The sequence below is a fragment of the Vespula vulgaris genome, chromosome 15 (assembly GCF_905475345.1).
Source record: "Vespula vulgaris chromosome 15, iyVesVulg1.1, whole genome shotgun sequence".
NCBI lineage: Eukaryota > Metazoa > Arthropoda > Insecta > Hymenoptera > Vespidae > Vespula > Vespula vulgaris.
The window spans coordinates 4,670,383-4,693,267 of NC_066600.1; the positions used below are offsets into that span (position 1 = coordinate 4,670,383).

At 29.6% G+C, this 22,885-nt stretch overlaps 4 protein-coding genes and 1 long non-coding RNA gene across 17 annotated transcripts; 2 read left to right on the plus strand and 3 right to left on the minus strand.

Annotated features, from left to right (window-relative positions):
* Nucleotides 1–4: 4 nt before the first annotated feature.
* On the minus strand, nucleotides 5–7,141 carry LOC127069552 (ragulator complex protein LAMTOR4 homolog). 6 transcript variants are annotated; one of them, XM_051006688.1, is made up of 6 exons: nucleotides 6,556–7,141; nucleotides 5,651–6,450; nucleotides 3,386–3,923; nucleotides 2,376–2,456; nucleotides 1,014–1,300; nucleotides 5–263 (listed from the first exon to the last, which is right to left on the minus strand). In XM_051006688.1, the coding sequence occupies exons 1-2, from the start codon at nucleotides 6,625–6,627 to the stop codon at nucleotides 6,211–6,213; spliced, it is 312 nt and encodes a 103-aa protein (XP_050862645.1). In that variant the 5' UTR covers nucleotides 6,628–7,141; the 3' UTR covers nucleotides 5–263; nucleotides 1,014–1,300; nucleotides 2,376–2,456; nucleotides 3,386–3,923; nucleotides 5,651–6,210. The 6 variants fall into 6 exon arrangements, with proteins under 6 accessions (XP_050862645.1, XP_050862643.1, XP_050862646.1 ...); XM_051006686.1 differs by having other exon boundaries at nucleotides 1,014–3,923; nucleotides 6,556–6,832; nucleotides 6,917–7,141; XM_051006689.1 differs by lacking the exon at nucleotides 2,376–2,456.
* A 146-nt stretch (nucleotides 7,142–7,287) lies between these two features.
* LOC127069549 (AP-1 complex subunit beta-1) lies at nucleotides 7,288–12,951 on the plus strand. 6 transcript variants are annotated; one of them, XM_051006674.1, is made up of 13 exons: nucleotides 7,330–7,410; nucleotides 7,651–7,689; nucleotides 7,784–7,925; nucleotides 8,093–8,263; nucleotides 9,507–9,533; nucleotides 9,634–9,879; nucleotides 9,981–10,241; nucleotides 10,333–10,755; nucleotides 10,831–11,527; nucleotides 11,610–11,874; nucleotides 11,947–12,298; nucleotides 12,380–12,571; nucleotides 12,661–12,951. In XM_051006674.1, exons 3-13 carry the CDS (start codon nucleotides 7,818–7,820, stop codon nucleotides 12,733–12,735), a joined length of 2,817 nt encoding a protein of 938 aa, XP_050862631.1. In that variant the 5' UTR covers nucleotides 7,330–7,410; nucleotides 7,651–7,689; nucleotides 7,784–7,817; the 3' UTR covers nucleotides 12,736–12,951. The 6 variants fall into 6 exon arrangements, with proteins under 6 accessions (XP_050862628.1, XP_050862634.1, XP_050862633.1 ...); XM_051006671.1 differs by lacking the exon at nucleotides 7,651–7,689 and having other exon boundaries at nucleotides 7,288–7,410; XM_051006676.1 differs by lacking the exon at nucleotides 7,651–7,689 and having other exon boundaries at nucleotides 7,302–7,410; nucleotides 7,788–7,925.
* Nucleotides 12,952–13,102: 151 nt separating this feature from the next.
* LOC127069553 (40S ribosomal protein S27) lies at nucleotides 13,103–13,987 on the minus strand. Its single transcript, XM_051006690.1, has 2 exons — nucleotides 13,840–13,987; nucleotides 13,103–13,420 (listed from the first exon to the last, which is right to left on the minus strand). The coding sequence occupies exon 2, from the start codon at nucleotides 13,417–13,419 to the stop codon at nucleotides 13,162–13,164; it is 258 nt and encodes an 85-aa protein (XP_050862647.1). The 5' UTR covers nucleotide 13,420; nucleotides 13,840–13,987; the 3' UTR covers nucleotides 13,103–13,161.
* Nucleotides 13,988–14,484: 497 nt separating this feature from the next.
* Nucleotides 14,485–21,516, minus strand: LOC127069571 (axin). 3 transcript variants are annotated; one of them, XM_051006720.1, is made up of 7 exons: nucleotides 21,368–21,516; nucleotides 20,446–21,253; nucleotides 19,861–20,025; nucleotides 19,130–19,698; nucleotides 18,578–18,888; nucleotides 18,125–18,423; nucleotides 14,485–17,925 (listed from the first exon to the last, which is right to left on the minus strand). In XM_051006720.1, the coding sequence occupies exons 1-7, from the start codon at nucleotides 21,450–21,452 to the stop codon at nucleotides 17,799–17,801; spliced, it is 2,364 nt and encodes a 787-aa protein (XP_050862677.1). In that variant the 5' UTR covers nucleotides 21,453–21,516; the 3' UTR covers nucleotides 14,485–17,798. The 3 variants fall into 3 exon arrangements, with proteins under 3 accessions (XP_050862677.1, XP_050862675.1, XP_050862678.1); XM_051006718.1 differs by having other exon boundaries at nucleotides 19,031–19,698; XM_051006721.1 differs by lacking the exon at nucleotides 19,861–20,025 and having other exon boundaries at nucleotides 19,031–19,698.
* On the plus strand, nucleotides 19,641–20,106 carry LOC127069573 (uncharacterized). Its single transcript, XR_007783612.1, has 2 exons — nucleotides 19,641–19,720; nucleotides 19,843–20,106. It is a non-coding gene; the product is annotated as an uncharacterized LOC127069573 (long non-coding RNA).
* Nucleotides 21,517–22,885: the final 1,369 nt, after the last annotated feature.

A 22,885-nucleotide genomic window follows, 5' to 3' on the forward strand; every position in this document is an offset into this window, starting at 1 on the left:
TATATACAAATATAAATTATATATTATACATAAATATGAATTATACATAATAATTATAAATATATAAATATTTTTTAATATCATATATTTTTTAATATTTTGTAAAGGAGAAAAATATAAATGCTTAATACATTTGCAACCATTGATGTAAATTTTACATCCTTTCTCATATTATTTTTAATTACCATTGATAGAAATTTATGTACGCTACTGCTCGTAAGTACGTGGGCACTTTATTCTCATAAAATCTCACCATTTTTATCCTGAAAAAAGTTATAAAATCTTTGGTAAATTTGATTCTTTTTATATGTATTATTTTTTACAATGTTAGAAAAAATATCTTAATGATAATTCAGTAATATTAATCTCATCAATATTAATAAAAAATATTACTAAAAATTCGTCAATATTAATAAAAAAATAATTATATTTATTTTTTGTTTATATTTCTATCGCGTATTTTTATGATCACGTTTACGAGTTGCGGCATTCTGACTATTAAATTTTCCAATATTTCACTCAATATTAATTCATTCGGCTTACAAAATTTCCCAAAAATTCCAAAGATTCCATTTTCTAACCTGTCCGCCAAGTGATCTCACAATTTTTCAATGGGGTTCAAATCAGGAGATTGGAATGGCCAATCCATTATTTTTAAATTAGAATCTTTTTCTAATTCTTTTAAATAATTCATACATATTATAGCTTTATATTTTGAATAGTTGTCTGCATAAATATAAAATGATTACCAATTAGGCATTGTTCAAATGAAATTAACTCTCTTTTAAAAATTAAAATCTTTAAATAAGTTTTTTTCTTTAGAATACCCTTGATTTTTATTAAATCTCCCATCAAATTCTTGCTAAAGCATCCCCATACCATAAAAGAAGGGCCATTTCATTTAATAATGGGTAACAGACTATCGTTATTTAATTTTTCATGAATTTACAGACAAACAAAAACAAGCCGCTTAGACCCAACATTTCAAACATAAATTCATCGGTCCACAATACCTTTCATCACTCTTCCAATATTCAATTTTTATAATACATGGCTCACTGAAGTCTTTTCTTTTTATTTTGTTCCCTCAAAAATGGTTTCTTTATCGCAACACAAAGACCATCCTCTTTAAGATGCCTTTTTAACTGTTGATACCAAAATCGTCGTATTTTTGGACGTATTAACTTTTGCTTCACCTCTGTATTTTTTCTATTTTTCTTACTGATAATTACAACGTGTTGATCTTCCGTCTGGGTCGTTTTTCTGGTCTTTCCAAATCTTTTTTTGGATAAACAATCTTCTGCAGCAACGTATTTTTGAACACTGTAGCTTACGTAAAACTTTAAAACTCCTACTTTTCTATAATTTCTCTTATGGAATATCCTTCTTTGGATAATACCATAATTTATATGACCGCATTTCTATAGGCTGTTCATCATCCCTAGCTAGCTTTATAATGGTTTACGCCAGCGATGAGAACAGACGTAATTCTTAACCGATTTTAATGAATAAGGTCTCATTTTAAAGACGAAGGTTTAATCTACCAATCCTACTTTTTGAAATTTTGAAAAATCTTCATTTTCTTGATTTCTTCATTGTCTTCATTTCTTCTGAAAATCGTCTTAAAAAATGGTATTTTTTCGGGAATAGTTTATTAATAAATATAAAGTTTTTCAAAAATTCAGAAAGTGGAACCGATTTAAGATTAAACCTTCACCTTTAAAATAAGACCTTGGTCATCAAAATCGGTTAAGAATTACGTCTATTCTCATCGCTGGCGTAAATGTTGTTTTCGACATTTTTCGCGAAAAAAAGATTTAGTACTGTGGGACTCTTCAAAATTTGCGGCAAAAGAAAAGCTCGTACTTCACACTGATTTTCATATATACGCTTGGATGTATATATTGTTTTCGTAAAGTAGTGATTGCCTGTTCATTTGATGCATAGCTGATGTTCAGATTTTCTGAACGTTTCCAAACGCAAAGAAATGCGTTTCGCGATACTTGTACTTAGAAGTTAGAGTAACTCACTCGATCATTTTAATGAGCTTTGTACAGACAATTTTATGGCAAAAATAAGGAAATACATGTCCAATCATTTATGTCAATGGATGTGAATTTCTACAATATTGTTCAATTTTTGAACAATTTGTAATTCCTTTAGATTTTATAGATTAAAAAGATAAACATTTTATAAGCAATGTATAGTACATTGGCAAACATCTACATTCGTAATTCAAGAATCGTAGATCCTAGACTAAATGATTCCAATGTTTCTCTCTCTCTCTCTCTCTTTCTCTCCTTTTTCTTTAATTTTAATTTTATTGTATTGAGGTAAACGAAAATAATAAATTAATTTATTCTTTTTTTCCTTACTCAATAATATAATTAGATATTACTATCCAATCTTTTATATTTATTTCCTTCACTGATGATTGATGTGAATTTTGCAACGACCTATGCCAGATAGAACATAACAACAGTATAATTTTGTTTGATGACAAATGATTATAAAGTATATACATTTATTAATTATTTTTTCAAAATTAATAATTAGTGAACATATATATTATATTATTTTTTATTATAGATTAAAACAAGTTTATATTACAAGATTGCTTTCATCTCTTTATATTTGTAGTTCACTTTATGTTTTTATTATTATTATTATTACTATTACTATTACTATTACTATAATATGTAATATAATAATTATAATAATAAGAAAAATAATAAGAAGAGATACAAAAATATACTTATATTATGTACATCATGAAACATATGATTATGATAATTTATTTTAACAAAAAAAAAAGAAAAATATCTCATTTTATATCATAATTTATCGCACGATTCTCAACAAATCGTATCCTTGATAATTTCAATACATGACCGCCCATCGATAAATACGTCCTTATACATATCACTATGATGACAAATACGAACGTCCTTTTGTTTTCGTACGTTATTGTTTCTCTTTATCTTACTATCTTAGGATTGTAATACATTTGTTTTTATACTGTTTAATATATATCAATTATGTTTAAGTACGTTATTATTATTATTATATTATATTATATTATATCATATTACATTACATTATATTATATTATATTATTGTTATTGATATCAGTAGTAGTACTTGAAACAGTATAAAGGAGAACATGTAAAAGAAAAAGCATTGGGAGTTTTACCTTATAAATAGAGTAGAAAAGAACTCGTTTTAATTTGTATTAAAATAATATAATATATAAGCATTCATTAATTATTTTTAAGAAAATATTCGACAGAATCTTATTTTTGTCGCAAATTTATACATTACTTTTTATATATGTGACAATTATATTTATTATTTTCAAAGCATTTATCGTGAAACAAATACGTACCGATGTAATATCTAGGATCATTGTAGCGTACGACTATCAAAGAAATATGAGTTACGTTCAAACAAGATATATATATATATATATATATATATATATATGAGAGCTGAAAAGTTGAATTCACAACTACTAAATTATTTACTCTATCTACACAAAATCAATTGTTATGAACGTGTAGAAGGGAATAACAAGCTTATACGTCGATACGATGGACGTATGGTAGGGATAGTGTTCCTTGCTCGTATTCGTAGTTCATATTTTGTACGTACATGTCGCTGAAGTCGCGCACGTTACAAGCGGAAGGTTATGAATAGCTTTAATTCGCTTTTTTCGTATCCATCGTTCTTTTCCAAGTATTCAAATCGAACTGTAATACAATCGATAGAAATACAAAGCGAACGCTAAGATTTTATCTAAGATTCCTACATGCTGGATTATTACTATGTCTTATTAACTATGCTTAAAATGATAGCGAACCATATCACGAAACACAGTTCGAGGAAAATAAACACGAAGATCGAAGAAAATAGAATAACGAAGCCTTGTAAACCGTCCGCATGAAACAGAATATAATGTAGAATATAATGAACTATTAGAAAAATTTTTATTCATTTAAACAAAAGGAATAATTAAATTTTGCAATTTAATATTATTATAACATATTAGATATATGTTTATAATAGGATTTATAAAAAAATTTTGATAAACAATAACAATATATATTATATTTCACAAATTTCCTGAAATTAGTAAGTGTTTACATACTTTTCATCGGCAGTGTATGTTATTTCAAAATTTATTTCTAATTACAGCTGAGTTATATATAATGAAAAATTCAAATAATATTAAACTCAAAAATTTTTTAATATTGATTTTAATATCATGATACTAAGTTCAGTTTTGTAATATTGAAAAGAATTAACGTCCTTTATAATCATTTAAAAATTGATCAATAATTTAATGCAAATGATGTAATACATTGTACTTTGATATTCTAATGTTGTTTATACTTTAATGTTAATAATAATATATCGTTATTATGAAAATATAAAATAGTAATGTAATAAAAGAAATAGATTCTGATAAATTTTCTAATGTCGAAGATGAATCTAATGGAGTTTCTAATAAGAATGAGACAAATGCAAAAACAAAACAATACTCATAACATTAGGTAGAAAAAATATGATTCAAAAAGAAATTTAATTTTTTTTTAGTATCAAGGTATTTCCAAATGATCCTCATAATATAAGTGAAATTGATTTGATAAAGATAATGGCAAGTAAAACTAATAAGTATTATGTTCGTATGTATCCTAGATATAATAATAATCAAAATAAATAAAAAAATAGACCTACAAAAAGTAATGTTACAGAGAATAAAATTTCTAATATATATTTTAATAAGACAAGTATAGGAAAATTGTTTGTCAATAAATCAGCTTCTTTTAAAAAATAATGACATAAAATAGATTTTGTGCAATAATATAAAAATTACACAAAATTCAAATAAACTATGTAAAATTAAACTCGTAATAAATCATGTTTTGAATAAGAACTTTCCTTAAATGAATTCATAATTCCATATCACAGACAACTTTACTTTTTTTAGATTTATAATTTGAATAAAATTAAAAAAATATGGAATTCTATCAAAAATGTTGTGTAAGGCAAATACTAGATATATTTATAATCTTAAACTATATTTAAAGTTTAGACGATGATTTAGAAAATATTTCAACTATTTTAAATTAAAATGTTAACTTATATATAACTTACTATGTCTATATAGACAATTATTGCCATAGCATTATAATAAATAAAAATTTATTGACAAAAAAGATTTGGATTTATGGTATAATAAGAAAAGATAAAAGTTTTCTAATGGAAGTAAACACTGTAAAATTAAAAATAGGTGAATTTGATTTTCAACAAAAAGGTAAGATGCTAACTTTTAAATGGAAGAATATAAAGGAAGTTTGAATAGTATCAACGACACACATTTTAGATTGTTGAGAAATCTACAGTAATAAGCAGATATTGTAAAGACCGATAAAATGAATAGAATAACAAAAAAAATAATTTGTAAGCCCAAGTTCATAGCAAGATATAATCGACATATAATAAGAGGTGTTGATTTTGTCGATCAATATCTTTCATATTATTATTTTTAAAAAAATCTAATTAAACGAACCGAGTTCCTCAAACTTTTAGATGACATAAAAACGTTATTTAGAAAAAATCAAAAGTTTAAGAATAAAAAAGTACTTACAAAAATGTAGAATCCGCAATAGTCATGAAAAATGTATTAACATGTCCTTTATATGCAAATCCTGCATAATTCCTTTACATAAAGGTCATTATTTCCAGATTTATCATACAAGTAGTAAATTTTATTTTTCCATATTTTTCTGATTTTTGTTAAAATACATGTAATGAATTAAATAAAAATAATGAATAATAACAAGTAGTTTATTCTATATTATAAAAGCATATAAGCAAAACTGTATTCAATACATTCATATAATCCTAGATTAGGAATTTTAAAATATATTTTTTTATTTTTTCATATCTATAAATTTAATATATTTTTTATATAGATTTATAACAGAAAAATTTTTTTAATTTCAAGGAACCTTCAAAGAATTTCTTACAAGCCAGATACTTAAAAATAATTTTTATAATTTTTATTCTTGTTTTAATAATAGAAATCTGCTATGACCAATTTTAAAATTTCTTTATTTTAACTGGTTTTCAGTTTAAGAAAATTGAAAAAATGACTGACTGCGAATGATTAACACTCACCATACACATACACGCGCACATACACATTTAAATATCAATAAACTGTTGTGGTTCAATACTTTTTTCTGGCAATGATAATTTTTTCTTTACTACGTAGATCTTTTTGTTCGAGAGACAAATAATATAACAGTGATCTGGATATGTAATTGATATTTTTTCAAAACCTTCACCCATGGGAAACGCTTTCGGGTCTATTTTATTTGTCAACATCACTAAACCCACAATAACACTAGCAATTCTTTCATCATTCTCTAGATCGCCACCAGACTGAAATTTGACAAAGAAATATGTTCTTTAAATAAGTACATTATTTTATAATAATACATACGTATACTGACGTTTCAATGTCAAATGTAATTATGAAAATACTACCGATATTACTGCTCCATCCTCTGTTAATACTAAATACCCAATTTGATCAGGGATTCTTTCAATAGATAACATTTTTATTCAGTGTTCTTCTTTTAACAATTATTAACACTAATTATTTATGATTTATAATAGGCGCATACTTCTATATTTCCAACGTAACTATGTATTTATGGTTATTTACAGTTATTACCAATGCTTCTTCTTTTTTTATTACGTGGACATGATACGTTTGCACAATCTTATGTAAAAACTCTCAACGTTTCACTAACAATATTCGCTATAACGAAAAATAATGAAGGAATTCATGCAATGTGAGACAAGCAATATGATTGGTAGGATAGCATTTTGTTATGGTACATACTGTTTCCTTTATTGCACGAAGAAAAAAGAAAGTATCAACGAATAGAAGAGATACATGAATATAGCCACGAGATACATATGTTTTATGACAAAATGTTTTAAAATAAACAGAAATATTCAATTTTTTGATGCAAATTGAGATTTTTTATTGCAAAAGATACTTTGAAAGATAGCTTAAAAATCTTTGAAAATATATCATACTTCAAATTCATATATATTAGTGCTAATTTAAATTATTATTAATAAAACAAGACCATATTGGATGATTAAAATAATAAAACTTAGTTTTGGAACTATATTATTATCGATTTTCGAGAATCGAAAGAAGTGCGTATCAATAAGTATCGATATTTTATCGATAAGTATCGATATTTTGTCGATAAGTAACTAAACGTCAGTCTATGTGGAAGTGGGGTAAAGAAGGCGTATCGCCTTCAATTGACAATTGACAAGCTTTTTGCTTCGATTCTCAAATAATTTGAATATTAGTAAAAGGTATCAATTTTTGTAGATTATTTTAAAAATAAAATATTATGTATATAATTTGACATCATTTCTTTTTGTATAAAAAATTTGATTATTGTCATAGATATATTGATTTTTAAGAAATTTATTACATTTTTTTCCCTCTATTTTTATGCACGTAAAATAAATTTCGTTAGCTTTGCTGCAAACTTTCGCTATCAGTGTTATATACATACATAAGTTTAAAAGAATTTTGAATTTTATTCAAAGTTAGTAAGAAGACACCATAGGCCTTAAACATTGATCCAAGTATGGTTTGCTATATTGAGTCCTTATTTAATTTTCCACTATATAACATAAGAATCCTCTAATAGTATTTAATATCGATTTTTCGTTTTCGAAGGTAGATCTTAATAAATACCTTTCTGAAAATCAAGATGACAGACTCAAAATATTTTACTACCACAAAAAAAGGTGAAATATTTGAACTTAAGTCAGAATTGAACAATGATAAGAAAGAAAAGAAAAAGGAAGCTGTTAAAAAGGTTTGTAACTTGAAATTTTTTATTCTTAATTATATCGTTATCTAGCATGATATCTTTTCAAAACTTTCATTCATGGAAAAAGCTTAATTATTTAATAAAAATATTGTTAAAACATTAAATTAAATTACCATAATAAACTTATATACAAGAGTAATCTAATTTGTTAGGTGATTGCATCCATGACAGTAGGCAAAGATGTATCCGCGCTATTTCCCGATGTTGTTAACTGTATGCAGACGGATAATTTGGAATTAAAGAAATTGGTTTATTTGTATCTCATGAATTATGCTAAAAGTCAACCAGATATGGCCATCATGGCTGTCAACACATTCGTTAAGGTAATGTAGCGTTAGAAACTCATTAATTTACTAAATTTTATTAATGCACCTTCATCCTTTAAATAACTTATTGACACTTGGATGATGTTGAGAGTCTCTGTCTGCAAAGAGGCAAGCTGAAAATATTTTTTAAAGAGAGATTCTCTTAATGAGAACAAATTGTATCAAAAACAACTATAATTCCTTTTGCAGCCTGCCTCATACTATGTACAGACTGTGCTTTGCAAATTACACCAGTTTGTACAGAGCTGTCTGCGTTATGGGACGGAATGTACTTCTCCTTTCGTACTTTCTGAATTGCTTATTTTTCAAAGGGCACGAGCCTGGAGTTTGGCTGATACAAGTATTATGAATATTCTTAAAAGGAGTAGACGTTACAATTACGTACAATTAAAACCTACTAATTGTTATTGCGTATCACCAAATTCCAGAATCTATTTTCGATCAAGCATATGAATATAGCAGGAATGTTTCTATATAATAATTATGATATTTAACAAAATTTATTCATCAAAGGGTTTTAAAGGATCTGGATTAATGTTAGTTTTTTAATACTAATGCACCAGTACAATTACTTTTCCAAAATTAAGCATGGAATTTTCTCATATTCACACAATATATTTTGCAATTAAACAGCTTGTAGCATATTGTGTAATTGTGTCACAGCTGTATATTTGCAATAAGAATATAATTGGCCTTTAGTTTAACTGCCATTTAATACAATATCAATGGTAGAAAGATGGATTCTCTTATATAATGCCTACAATGTAAACAGCATGATTCATCCAATTCTTTAAATGTCATTTTATATGTATTATTGCATTATAAATTGATGCCTGATACAATGAATAGATCTGCTAATTGCACGAAAATTATTTCACTCCTTTCAGGATGTATATGTCATTAATAAATGTAATTGATGTTGAAAATAATATTTTATATCACAGTTAATATGGAATATTTATGTACATCCTTTAATGTTCAACAGATTCTTAATAATATTTAAGTATTCTTTCGCGCGCATGAATACAAAATTAATGTCGATTTATCTTATTTTAACTTTGATATTTCAACTCAAAATAACGAACATTTGTACAGTAAAGCCTTAAAATATCTCGTGCTCTTTAAAAAATGATCAGTTCTATATAACATTATATTACATGGTTCATAAGTATAATATTTAACTATTAATAAAAATGGTGACGGTGACCAATTTGACCTTTTTCGTTCTGACACGCAAAAGGAGCTAGCGACATCTCCGATGACAAAGGTACCATACCAATTTCTACTTTGTTAAAATTCATGGGCTGAGATAGATAGCCACTGCTGTGACTAGACTTGAATCCCTGGCTTGCCCGATTTTTGCGCAGGACTGTGAGGATCCAAATCCACTGATTCGAGCATTAGCAGTTCGTACAATGGGGTGCATACGTGTTGACAAGATTACTGAATACCTCTGTGAGCCATTGAGGAAATGTCTGAAGGACGAGGATCCATATGTTCGTAAAACGGCCGCTGTATGCGTTGCTAAGCTTTACGACATTAATGCTGCTTTAGTTGAGGATCAAGGATTTTTGGATCAATTAAAAGATCTTCTATCTGATAGCAATCCTATGGTATGTAGGTTCATTCTGATTCAGCAAAAGAAGTGTGATTAACAGAAACGTGTTTAATGAATTTATATATATTTCTGTATGTTCCTTTCATTTATTCTTAGGTTGTTGCTAATGCAGTAGCTGCATTGTCAGAAATTAATGAAGCTAGTCCTAGCGGACAACCTTTAGTTGAAATGAATGCTCAAACTATCAACAAACTTCTCACAGCTCTTAATGAATGTACAGAATGGGGTCAAGTTTTTATATTAGATTCACTGGCTAATTATTCACCAAAGGATGATCGTGAAGCTCAAAGTATCTGTGAACGTATTACTCCACGTTTAGCACATGCAAATGCTGCAGTTGTTCTCTCTGCTGTTAAGGTAGAATTCTTGTTGCATTTTCTAACAAACAGAGAATCATTAAATTTTATTTATATCAAATTATAACGATTAATATTACACTTAAACTCAGGTTCTTATGAAACTGATGGAAATGCTTCAATCAGAATCTGATTTCGTTGGTACCCTTACAAAAAAGCTGGCTCCGCCTCTCGTTACATTGCTCAGTTCTGAACCTGAGGTTCAATATGTTGCACTGAGAAATATAAATCTTATTGTACAAAAAAGGCCAGATATATTGAAGCATGAAATGAAAGTTTTCTTTGTTAAATATAATGATCCAATTTATGTTAAACTTGAAAAATTGGATATTATGATACGTTTAGCATCACAAGCCAATATTGCCCAGGTTTTATCTGAACTAAAAGAATATGCTACAGAAGTTGATGTAGATTTTGTTAGGAAAGCTGTTAGAGCCATTGGACGTTGTGCTATAAAAGTTGAACCTTCTGCAGAACGATGTGTTTCTACATTACTAGACTTAATTCAAACAAAGGTATACACGCTAAATAGAATCATAACTTTTTATAGTTAACATGGAATATAGTATATGTTTCTTGATTTTTATTAGGTTAATTATGTAGTTCAAGAAGCCATTGTCGTTATTAAGGATATTTTCCGTAAATATCCAAATAAATATGAAAGCATAATTTCAACACTCTGTGAAAATTTAGATACTCTTGATGAACCAGAAGCACGTGCTTCTATGATTTGGATAATTGGAGAGTATGCGGAACGTATTGATAATGCAGATGAATTGTTGGAAAGTTTTCTGGAAGGTTTTCATGATGAAAATACACAAGTGCAATTACAACTATTAACAGCTATTGTAAAACTATTTTTGAAAAGACCTACAGATACTCAAGAATTGGTACAGCAAGTACTAAGTTTAGCAACACAAGATTCAGATAATCCAGATTTGAGAGATCGTGGATTTATATATTGGCGGTTGCTCAGCACTGATCCAGCAGCAGCTAAAGAAGTTGTACTAGCTGAGAAACCTCTTATTTCAGAAGAGACAGATTTATTGGAACCAACATTGCTAGATGAACTGATCTGCCACATTTCTAGTTTAGCGTCTGTGTATCACAAACCACCAACTGCATTTGTAGAAGGTAGAGCAGCTGGAGCTAGAAAATCTTTACCTGCTAGAAGTAATTCAAATGAGGATTCAGGGCAACGTACTACTACTACTACTTCTCAGCCTCACGCTCAAGTTATACTTGCACAGGATTCATTGATAGGTGATCTTCTCAGTATGGACATTGGTGAATATATTATTTTTAAAGAGGTTGTGTAATAATATTGCGCGTACGAAAATATAAGCTATATGAATGCTTCTTTTTCAAGGTGGACCAACTATAGTACCTCCAGCACCAGCTGCACAATCGGGATTAGGTTTAGATCTCTTAGGAGGTGGTTTAGATGGAATTTTAGGTAGTAATGAAGGTGCTACAAGTACTGCGGCACCAGTCGTTTCTCAGAGTACAACAGGATTATTGGGAGATATTTTCGGTTTTAATCAAGGACCTACATCTTATATACCACCTAAAGTTAATTGGCTACCTGCAGAAAAGGGTAAAGGTTTTGATATCTGGGGTACATTTTCAAGGAAGTAAGTATTATGGTATATGTAGTGAAATGAATTATTGTATTAGTATTTTACTTCAATCTGATTTTAAAATAGGAATGGTCAAATCAGCATGGATATGACATTTACAAATAAAGCAATGCAACCTATGGGAGGATTTGCAATTCAGCTTAACAAAAATAGTTTTGGTTTAACACCAGCAGCACCGTTGCAAGTACCAAGCCCTTTAGGTCCAGGAGCTAGCATTGAAACCAATGTAATTTTATCCACAGCAGGAGCAGTGCAACGCATGGAACCTTTAAATAATTTACAAGTTGCTATAAAGAATAATATCGATGTATTTTATTTTGCATGCTTAGTCCCTATGAATGTATATTTTACTGAAGATGGGCAACTAGATAAAAGAGTATTTCTTTCAACTTGGAAAGATATTCCTGCGCAAAATGAGGTTATTTCTATTAACTTGCTTTCATAATCTTTTATTCTTCAATTTATGCTTTTCAATTAATAAGATTGGTTCTATCGTTAGGTCCAGTATACATTAAGCGGTATAATGTTGACTGCTGATCAAGTAGTACAAAAGATGCAACAAAACAACGTTTTCACAATTGCCAAAAGAAATGTAGAAGGACAAGATATGCTTTATCAATCTTTGAAATTAACAAATAATGTATGGGTACTAAACGAATTAAAAATTCAGCCAGGCAATCCTGATGTTACGGTATGATGCAACTTAATCGTTACATTACATGCATACCACTTACGTTTTAATTTCAATTTATTAAATCTTATATTTTACACTATTTGTAGTTATCGCTCAAGTCTCGGTCCGTCGAAGTCGCACCTGGAGTATTTCAAGCATACAATGCAATATTGCATTCTTAAGGGTTTAAATAAATGTGTTAACATTAACACTGCAGAAAAATATAGTAAAAATGTTAATGAATATTTGTTAAGCAATTTATAAAAATGACATGGAACATGTAATGCATACAATAATCAATCATGATGTAAATTAATATTTAATTGTTATAAGCTGCTACATTTATTAAGATTATCTCTGACATAATTAGAAATAAAAAAAAATTAATGATCATATAACATTCTGTGTATTCTTTAAGTAATTATTCGCACAACGTTACAAAAGTATTTTAATATTGATGACGTGAGCAAAATATTATGAAAGAAAGGGAGCATAGATAAATACACATATGCACACACGTACAAACATTGTGGTAGAAATATATACTCATTACAGTGTAATTGTATTTATTTATCGAATGTAAAGAATGATGTTTGTGTCACATAAAATTAACATTGAACCTTCCTTCTAAAGGAGCAACCCTCTGTTAATCGTGCTTTACCACCAGTTGGTGTACATAAAATCGTACGGCAACCATCACACTCTACAGGTTTCTGTGCATGTGAAAAGATAGTTTTGATGGCATAACATCCTGGACATTTTACATCCATAAAATAGCTGTTAGGTTTTTGCACAAGTCTCTTTAATTTATGCTTTCTTTTTTCCTCAATAGGACTTGGATGTAAAAGATCACGAGCCAACGGCATTCTGTAATAAAATAATATTTAACGTTATCGACAAATTAAAAAACGTCACAATAGAGAAATATGTCGTCACTTGTACACATAGATCATGTAAACTTTGTTTTAATACCAATTTTGTTTTAATAATAGTATGAGTATACATATTGCTCAAAATTGCTCAACATTAAAAAACTTATTCAGTATTATAAACATGAAACTTGAAACGTTATTTCGTTAGTTCTGTTACAATATGACAATATCAACAGATATATGAAGAAAACTTAAATGCAATTATAACATGAATTTATAGAAACAACTGCATGGGATGTTATAGACTACTGTTCAAGCATGCATGTGTATACTAAATATATCTGTTTAAACTCATTTTTACGAATCGTTTCAGTAATTTAAAGTTTTTACATATAAAATAATACATATACTTACGTGTCTTGTTTAATAATTCACCTTAAATTCAATAATTACACTCTTAACCACGTGCTTACGGTACAGCGTTAAGAACTGGAAAGGAACGGTGAACATGCTATGAGTAAATAGTCTCTAGAAAGGCATCACTGTAGCCAATCGTTAAAAACAAAATATTTTAAATTGAATTCATATACAAGACAAAATATAATAGTAATGTAATTAGAATAATTATGTATATATATTCTTAAACGAAATGTGTATATGTGTGTGTGTGTGTGTGTGTGTATGTATGTATGTTGCTCTCTCCCTCTATATACATATATATATATATATAGTCTTTATATCTAACATTGAATTTTATTAAAAGAATATTAAAATTCTAAATGGCATGAATTATTACTTTAAAGAATATAACTAGATAGACTTACCTATATTATAGATACTTTATAAAAAGTAACATGCGATCCAAGTGGATAAAAAAATAATACCATTATATACGATTAATTTCGAAATATTTGAAAAAAAAATTATTATTTCTTTTTTTAGTTCATTTATTTATCGTGTCATTATGATTGTTTATCTTTCAATTATAAATATTAGATTTTAGTTAAATTAGTTGGAATGATATGACGGTATGTTATAATAAACAAATTCAGTTATCTATTATTTGCATAAATTATAATTTATTTCCTATCCTTTTGCATGGTATTGAGGTCGAAAACGTAACTATTGTAGTATTAAATACTCCCAATTATGTACAGACACTGTCATGATATGTAAGATTGATTTGAAAAATTAGATTTGCAACATGTATTACCTTCCAAATTGGATTACTAAGTTCAGGTAAAAACTGGACATATTCGATTTACGAATTGTAAAATCCTTAATTACAAGAGCAGTTAAGGATACCGGAAAGCAATCAATTATTTTATTAATACGTTATCAAGAGTATTTTTATATTGTTTTATATTATCATATTTTTCAGCTGATTAAAAATTGATTTAACTTTTGATATCCCTAAAGCGCGCGCATGTATGTTCAAAGAACATTTTATAAAATTGATAATTGCCCCACTTGCACGATCGACACATTATAACATTCGATGTTATCTTTCAAAATACAGATCTTTCGGTTGTAAAATCGGTTATTATTTATACGATAGACATCATTTTTGCAAGATATTTTTTTCTTTTTTTTTTCTTTTTTTTTCTTTTTTTTTTTTTTTTAAGTATCTGCGGTGACAATTTATAAACATTATTACATTGGTCGGCCGGACATTTGGCCGGTTGATCATTTAATTGTGTCACAGAATGATATATATGTATAATTATCATGCGAATTTTAATTGCGGTAAACATTAATAATTATAAGTATCAAGGAATGATCGCACGTCCATTTACCAATGAAAGAAGCATTTTCTGGCTTATAGCGGTCAAGGAAATCTTTGTTATAAATTACAAAAATCAACTTTCTTCTTGTCTTTTTTCTTTCTTTCTTTTTTTTTTGTTTTTCTTTAAATCGGCGAGAGATTAATTACAAATTATAAAAGCCATTTTTCATTTTTCTCTTTTAATTAATGGACAGTAAAATGCAGAATACAAAAGTATTTTGTAATCAATGAATGTTCCTACCATGATTTCACTTATACAAATAACGCTTATAATTCGTATATAAATACGAATATAATGTCTTTCACAATCACGATAGATTTTATTATAAATGATTCGTTCAAGAGATGCATCACAAGTGATGCTCGGAGTTTTTCAAAATGCCCTCTCAATCTTTATTTCGAGCTTAAGATCTCGACGGAAGCGCTAACTAGCGGTAGAACCTTCGTACTAACTTGACAAAATGCGATGATCTTTTCATAACACGTGATTCTTTTCATAATTTTTCACTCCTAACTTAGCGCAATTAGACAATATTTCAAATTTTCTATGTGATTCGTATGGATGATAGAATATATCAAGAGAAAATTCAAGCCTAATGTGTGCGCGTGTGTGTGTATATCTGTGTGTGACAGTGGGGACTTAAATATTCGTATAGTAAAAATGTATGTATTTCTACATATACGTATATTTAAGTCCTTCACTGTATATTATAACGAATTAAATAATATACGTTTGATGAGTAATAAAACGGTGATGATTGACTTTTGATCAGCAATAGAAATCAACAATTCAATAAAAAAAAAAAATTGAAAAAATACCACATATAAATATAACTTTTTCTAAGCCAGCTTTCAAATTTTCTCTCTTTTTTTTTCTTTTTATGATCACATGATAAAAAAGAAATTTAAGTTAAGAAAGTTAGGAATAAAAAATTATGATTTCGTATCATTTATGAGCTATCCAACTCGAAAACATTAGGCACTACTGTTTCCCCTTAAGACAATTTTATATTCCAACCTCTGAAATTACAGCATGATTAATGACATATATTAAGGCACTTAACTTATGACTACCATAGTTATTGTACTACGATTAATCCATCGGCTTATCCAATCGTTAACGCAACGAAATCATCCTCGTTGTTGTCTGGTGCCGAGTCATTGAAATTAGCACGGTATACATATATTCACTTAACAAGAACTTTATGTTAGCTACCATCACTTTCAAAAATTTGATACATTTTAAAAGATAATAATTATTCATTTATTTTACTTAGTACTTATAACGTACCTCACGAAATCGTGAAAATGATTATAAAAACAAATCTGTTTTTTCCACATAGAAATAAGAAAATAAAAAAAAAAGAAATACTTTGATACAACTTAAATTCATACATACATATATATGAACGTATGTATGTATGTACGTATTATGTATGAATGTATGTACGTATGTATATACATATATATATATATATAGGAAGACCAGCAAGGCCCTAAGGGATTCGAATTAAAAAAGTGCTTGAATAAAAATACAACATAAGTTTACGTCAAATTACGTAATTGCCATAATATTTTAACTCGTTGAAACTAAAAAAAAAAAGAAAAAGAAAAAAGAAAAGAAAAATCTCTCCTTCGTTAATACAATAAATACATCATATATAATATACGTCGATAATAGGCAGAATAAAAATAATTTTGCTGTTTTTTTTTTTTTTTGCGTAAAATTATTAAGTATGTAACAGGCCGTGCAATTAGGAAGTTTCTCTTATTTCTTTAAATTTGCAATAAAAAACATTATCATAAAAGAGAGTCATTAGTAATATTACGTGGAAGACGCTCATTCGTGTAAAATTATATCCTCCTTCTAGATAGATACAATTACTATTAAAGTGAGAAAAGAGATTCGAACGACGATGCGAGAATAATAATAATAAAACGTATAATGAATTATTTTTCTAATTCTTTCATCGAAAACCTATACTTTATATCAATGACAATTATGCGAACACAATTTTATAGGCCGTTGGAAGTAGGAAAAGATATATTTCGGGAACGGTACATCTCTCTCTCTCTCTCTCTCCCTCTCTCTCTCACTCTCACTACCACTCTTCTCACTCTCTCTCTCTCTCTCTTTTTCCCTCTCACTCTCTCCTCTCTCCCTTTCCCTCTCACTCTCTCACTCTATCCAAACTACACGCATATGGCGTAAGCTTAAAAAGGAATCAAAAATGAAAACAATAAGAAAAAAAATATCGACGTTGTTTAGCCACAAGACAATGGCTATCAAGCGACAAGATAGGAAGCCGGTTTCTATTCTTTTTTTTTTTCTACAGTACATAAACTGATTTTTATATAATATACAATATTTCTAAATTAAAGAAGCAGCAGATAAAGAAGTCTTAAATGCAAAAATAGTGATAGTAGCTTATATAGACCATTGGACATGGTCTTGTCGTCGCAAATAAATTCCTCAAATCTACGACTAGGTTAATTCAAGGCACACGAAGGTGACCCCGTCAATCTGACGATTAGGTAAGCCGATGGGTTAAGACAATCTTTGCTCAACATATGCTTTATCAGTCTATCACTCAAGCGTCTTAACTTGTGCCATCACTTTGCCTTCCCACAATGGCAGAATCTCAGAATCATCTGTTATTTCTTCCTGTATAACTTTTACGTCTAAGTCTTCGCACTCGGTTTTAAAGAAATATCTGAAAAAATATAACGCAAAAATAAATAATAATTCAATTTATATGTCCCTTTTCTCGATTATATAATATTTTTATATCATTATTATTCGTATGAGATATGTATTTCAATTTTACATAATAATATTTATTGTCTTTTCTTTTCTCCTCCTTTCTTCTCTACAAATCCAATACGAATTTTAATTGGTTATAATGTACGTACCGATAACTGCCCTTTTTTGGAAGGTATTCCTTAAACTGTTTTAACGTGACGTTACGACCAGGAATTTTGGTTCGATAAGGGAATTGCTCGTCACAGAAACTGAACACAACGGTGGTGAAATCTCCAGCATCTTGTCTAGTCTTTTTTAACGTAGATTGATTCGATTGATTGCAACACTGGCTCTGTACAGTAGGATCATGTGCTTGTTTCGATGTACTTGCATGTCGTTGTTTGCAACAACCGCGTACCCTTTCTTCCTCTGCTAACAACCTTCTTCGTGCCTCTTCTAACTGAGTTGCCTGTTTATATGTGTGTATATATATATATTTTATATACAAGTATAAAATAAATCATGTTTTATAAACAAGACAAAAGTACAAGCTTCTTTAAGATCAACTAGCTCATTAGTTTTGTTATTTTGAAATAACACGATAACACTTTGGAATACTGTACCGTATGTGGTTGCGGTAGGGGAGGCATTCCAGGATCGGCAACAAATGGTTGCGCAGGTACACCCCAACTTTCCCTACTTGTTCGTTCCAAGGAACCACTTCTAGATCCGTATTTTTTGCCATGCCGGCTATGCTTAATATCCGCTTTCTTATCTGTTTCCTTCAACCAAGATAATAGACGAGTGTCTTTGCACACATTCAACGGTGGAACATCGCTTACAACGCTCACACCGCTGTCCGTTAACTCTGTCATTGATTTCTTTGTAGAGGATCTTCTTGTCATATCTAATCTTCTAAATCTTTGATCATGAGCTGCAACATGTCGAGATAATTTCTGATGTAGCGGAATGAAGTAAGAGAAACAAACGTAGAGAGATTAGATACATATAAAAATGTTACAATTACAAAGGAATCGTTAATTTTTGACAGACGTGTTAATAAAACGGTTACACACCTTGAAGATAAAGATCCTGTTTATGGAGGGAATCTGCATAATCGGATGGAACGGATTTTGATTTAGGAAAGTAACCAAATTCATGAACAAGCTCACTACCTTCTGGAAAATCGTGAATATTCCCACTGTCTGCTGAGAAAGTAGAAAACACGTCCTTTTCTTTCCTTTGTTTGTACGATCGTGGGTAACTATGCATGGGACGCCTTCTTTCAGGTGAATGTGTTCTAGGTGATAAAAGACCAGGAGATCTGGAAGGTGTTAAATCCGACCAAACTCTCGACACGTGCTGATCTAAAATCGCCTGATCGCTATCTTCGTCCGTCGATAATTTCTCTCTTAGAGCATCAGCAAGTGCCTTAGGAGCACTATTACTAGGTAAGGCTTCCGTGGAAGTATCTATACTAAGTAATTCGCTTTCTTGTAAATGACGATCAAGTTTTTCTTGTGTTTCTCTCTCTCGTTTGACGCTTTCTAATCTTTCTATAAGAACCTGCGCAAACTCTTCTGGCTTCAAAGGTTGCGTGAGATCTCGTGGTACCCGTTGTGTTCGAGGTATGATGACATGATGTGCCATTGGATCGCGATTTAAATTGGCTAATTCCTTCATTCCTCTAGATTGTCTCGAATATTGTTTTTTACTACGTTGCCTGCCCATTGACATTCCATCGCTGAGAACATAATAAACGCATGGTATTTTATAACTATTATAACGTTATCGTGCGCTTCGTACACAGATGTGAAAAATTAATACGTTTCTTTTTCTTTTTTCTTTTTTTTCTTTTTTTTCTTTTTTTTCTTTTTTTGCATGCAAGATAAAGTAACAAACTTACACAGATGAATCGGTGATAGATATATTGTCTGATTCAGTTCGTGCATCACTGCTTAAGCTTTGGAGTTCTGAATCTTGTCTGGACACTGGGTTGTAGGAAGAGTATTGTGTGTGCAGTCTGGGTACGAGCATATGATACGGACTAGCTCCATGTTGCAAATAAATGCTTTAACGCCACGCAAAAACAGCAAACGAAACGAAAAGAAAAAATATAAATGAAATTAAATAACAGAAACCAAAAATAACTTTCACACATTAAATGATAAATGAAAATTTTAAGTAAAACGATATTAAAATGCGAACGTGCTTTACATTCAATGTGAGGTATGGCGTTTTATACAAGACTTATTTTTGTGTGAATTTAATTGAGACATTATCCGTGATTAAAACACACTCTATGTTATATGTTATATTTAATATTAAATTAATCTTAATTCTTCAATAAAAATTCCACACAAGCTTAAATATATTAATAATAATCAAGCATTCACACAATTATTTATTTTATGGTACTGTAAGTAAAGAACCATCAAAGCTACAAAATAAAAGCCAATACTCATGTAGTATGATACATTAACTTATTTACCCAGCACACGCTTCTGGCTTAGGCCGGACATCCATTGCTCTAGTCTGTTGAGTAGCTATCAACACATCTTTGGTTAGCCTTAGCTCGCTTCTCAATTCTCCAGGCGTCTCGCTCGCTGAATGCGAGCTATGCACAGAGGTAACAAATTCACTGTCCTCGTGTACAGTAGGTAGCAAGCTTGGTCCACAGGAAACAGACATTTCTCGACTAGAACCAGAGCTTGGGCATCCACCAGAGTCTGGATTTTGGCAAGACTGTACATATTGAAGATACATCTCTGATCGAAGAAAGTTTGGATACGTAGTCTCGTTGATGAGACGTTCCACTTCTAATTGTACAGCATCAAAAACTTTCTCGTCTACTCTGCCTTCTTTTACACGACGATTAGCCTCTTTTCTTACATCTTCTGGTATGGCTAGCTGAGACTTGAGAAAAAATTTTCTGTAAATAAGCTTAACCAACTGGTTAATTCTATCTGGATCGCTTTGTTCTTTGAGGCCTTCACAGGCAAACCAAAAATTAAGCGGATTCGCATGTGGTTTGCCTTCTTGATCCAGGTACTTTCTAAACAGTTCCAGACCAACCGAATCCTGCAGCAAGGAATGCAGGTTCCTGGCCCACCGTAAACAAGGAGGAGACGAGTCACACTCCATAGTGGTGGTTCCGCAGCAACCTTCTGGCTCAAAACCCAACGGTGCAGAAGCATCGCAAGAACCCAATGCTGTTGGTGTTGCTAAAGAAGAACGTCTAGGGGTCAGAGCTGGACTCTGTGGACGGAACCTACTTACATGGCCTCCTGTTTCCTCTCCTGTATTAATAAATTCATTTAAATCTATAATTTGTACTAATGTAAACATACTACCAAGTTCATTCTTGGCACAAGTAGAATTAAAAAATATATATATATTTATTAAACTCTTACCAGGCACTGGTGGCCTTGGAGAGTTTTCATTGAAGCAACGTGATTCGTTTTGCCGAGATCCACTCATCCTATCTGTTGTAGCCATCACGTACTATTTTATTATCTAAGCTTAATTGTGGCCCACGGCGTCTCTTAGTGGACATGATTATTCCAAATCTGTAAAAATAATAGTAATGTGAAATCTGTAATTGTATATACTACTCCAATCTATTGATATGACATATGATATACAAACTAAATGAAAAATAATGAATATAAAAATACAAATGAAGTGAAAAGACAATTATCGGTGACTAATATTAACATGAAATCTGCAATAGTATATATCCTATCAATTTGTTATATAATATGGAATATAATATGCAACCTAAGTAAATAATGATAAATATAAAAATAAATATAAAAAATAAGAAGAGAATTATAGAGCATTATTAAATATGATTTATATATCCAGCTATGGTGAACAATATGAATAAAATCATTATTGTAATGACATAGAAAAGATTCAATTGTTTTTATTTGGAAAGCATTATATTATAAATATAAGCTATTTTTTTATATGAACAAGAACATATTGTATATAAATAGTAATTATGTCAATTATATTAATAAAAATTTTATAATAGTTGCTGTTAATCAAAAATTAAACAAAAGAGATGAAGATAGTACATCATTTCAACTCTGTATAATATAAATAGAACCAAATGTGACTGCTCACATTTGGATCTTAGAATTCATAACTTATATTCTCAATAACGATAAGATCTCAATACTTTCAAACAAAGAACCAAAGCCTGGGCCGTGGTTAGTGGATCGATTGAGCTCTGTGGTGAGTCATACGAATTCTATATCCCACCAAGATTTTCTGCCCTAAAGAAGTATGGGAGTAAAGCTCTATATATATGCCCATAGTCTACCTTCTAGCAGTCTGCGCATCGAGAACCACCACTCTGTATACCCCTCTATTGGACTGCGCACCATCTTTGTGTAGTATTGATCGACAAAAATTATAATGCAATCTATTGAATTACCTGGACCTACCTCAGAAGTATCATGATATATCAAGGAACTGTTTATTATACTTATGGAATGAAGATCTAATAGACTGGAAAACTATTACTAAAGTTATAAGGGTATCGAGCTAGACCTAAAGGAACAAAAGGTCTTAAGGGCTAACCTTTTGTTAAGAAGAGCCATAGAAATTTGATTCCTCATAGACTAAATTTTAGGTCTAATATATAATACATTTTATCTTGAAAACTTAGTATACCTTATAAAATAAAATTATGAAAAAAATAAAGCGCTTTTATTATGTCTTAAAAATCTTGATAAACTTATGATTTTGATCATTGTACATAACTGTAATAAAAGCATAATAACATTAACCAATCTAAGGAAAACTTTGAATATATAACTACTATAAAGTAACAGTGTAGTAATATGTGATGAATATCTACATATAATTTCAGACCGCTATATTTATTTATTTTTTTTTAGTTTCTCTATCATTTAAAGCAG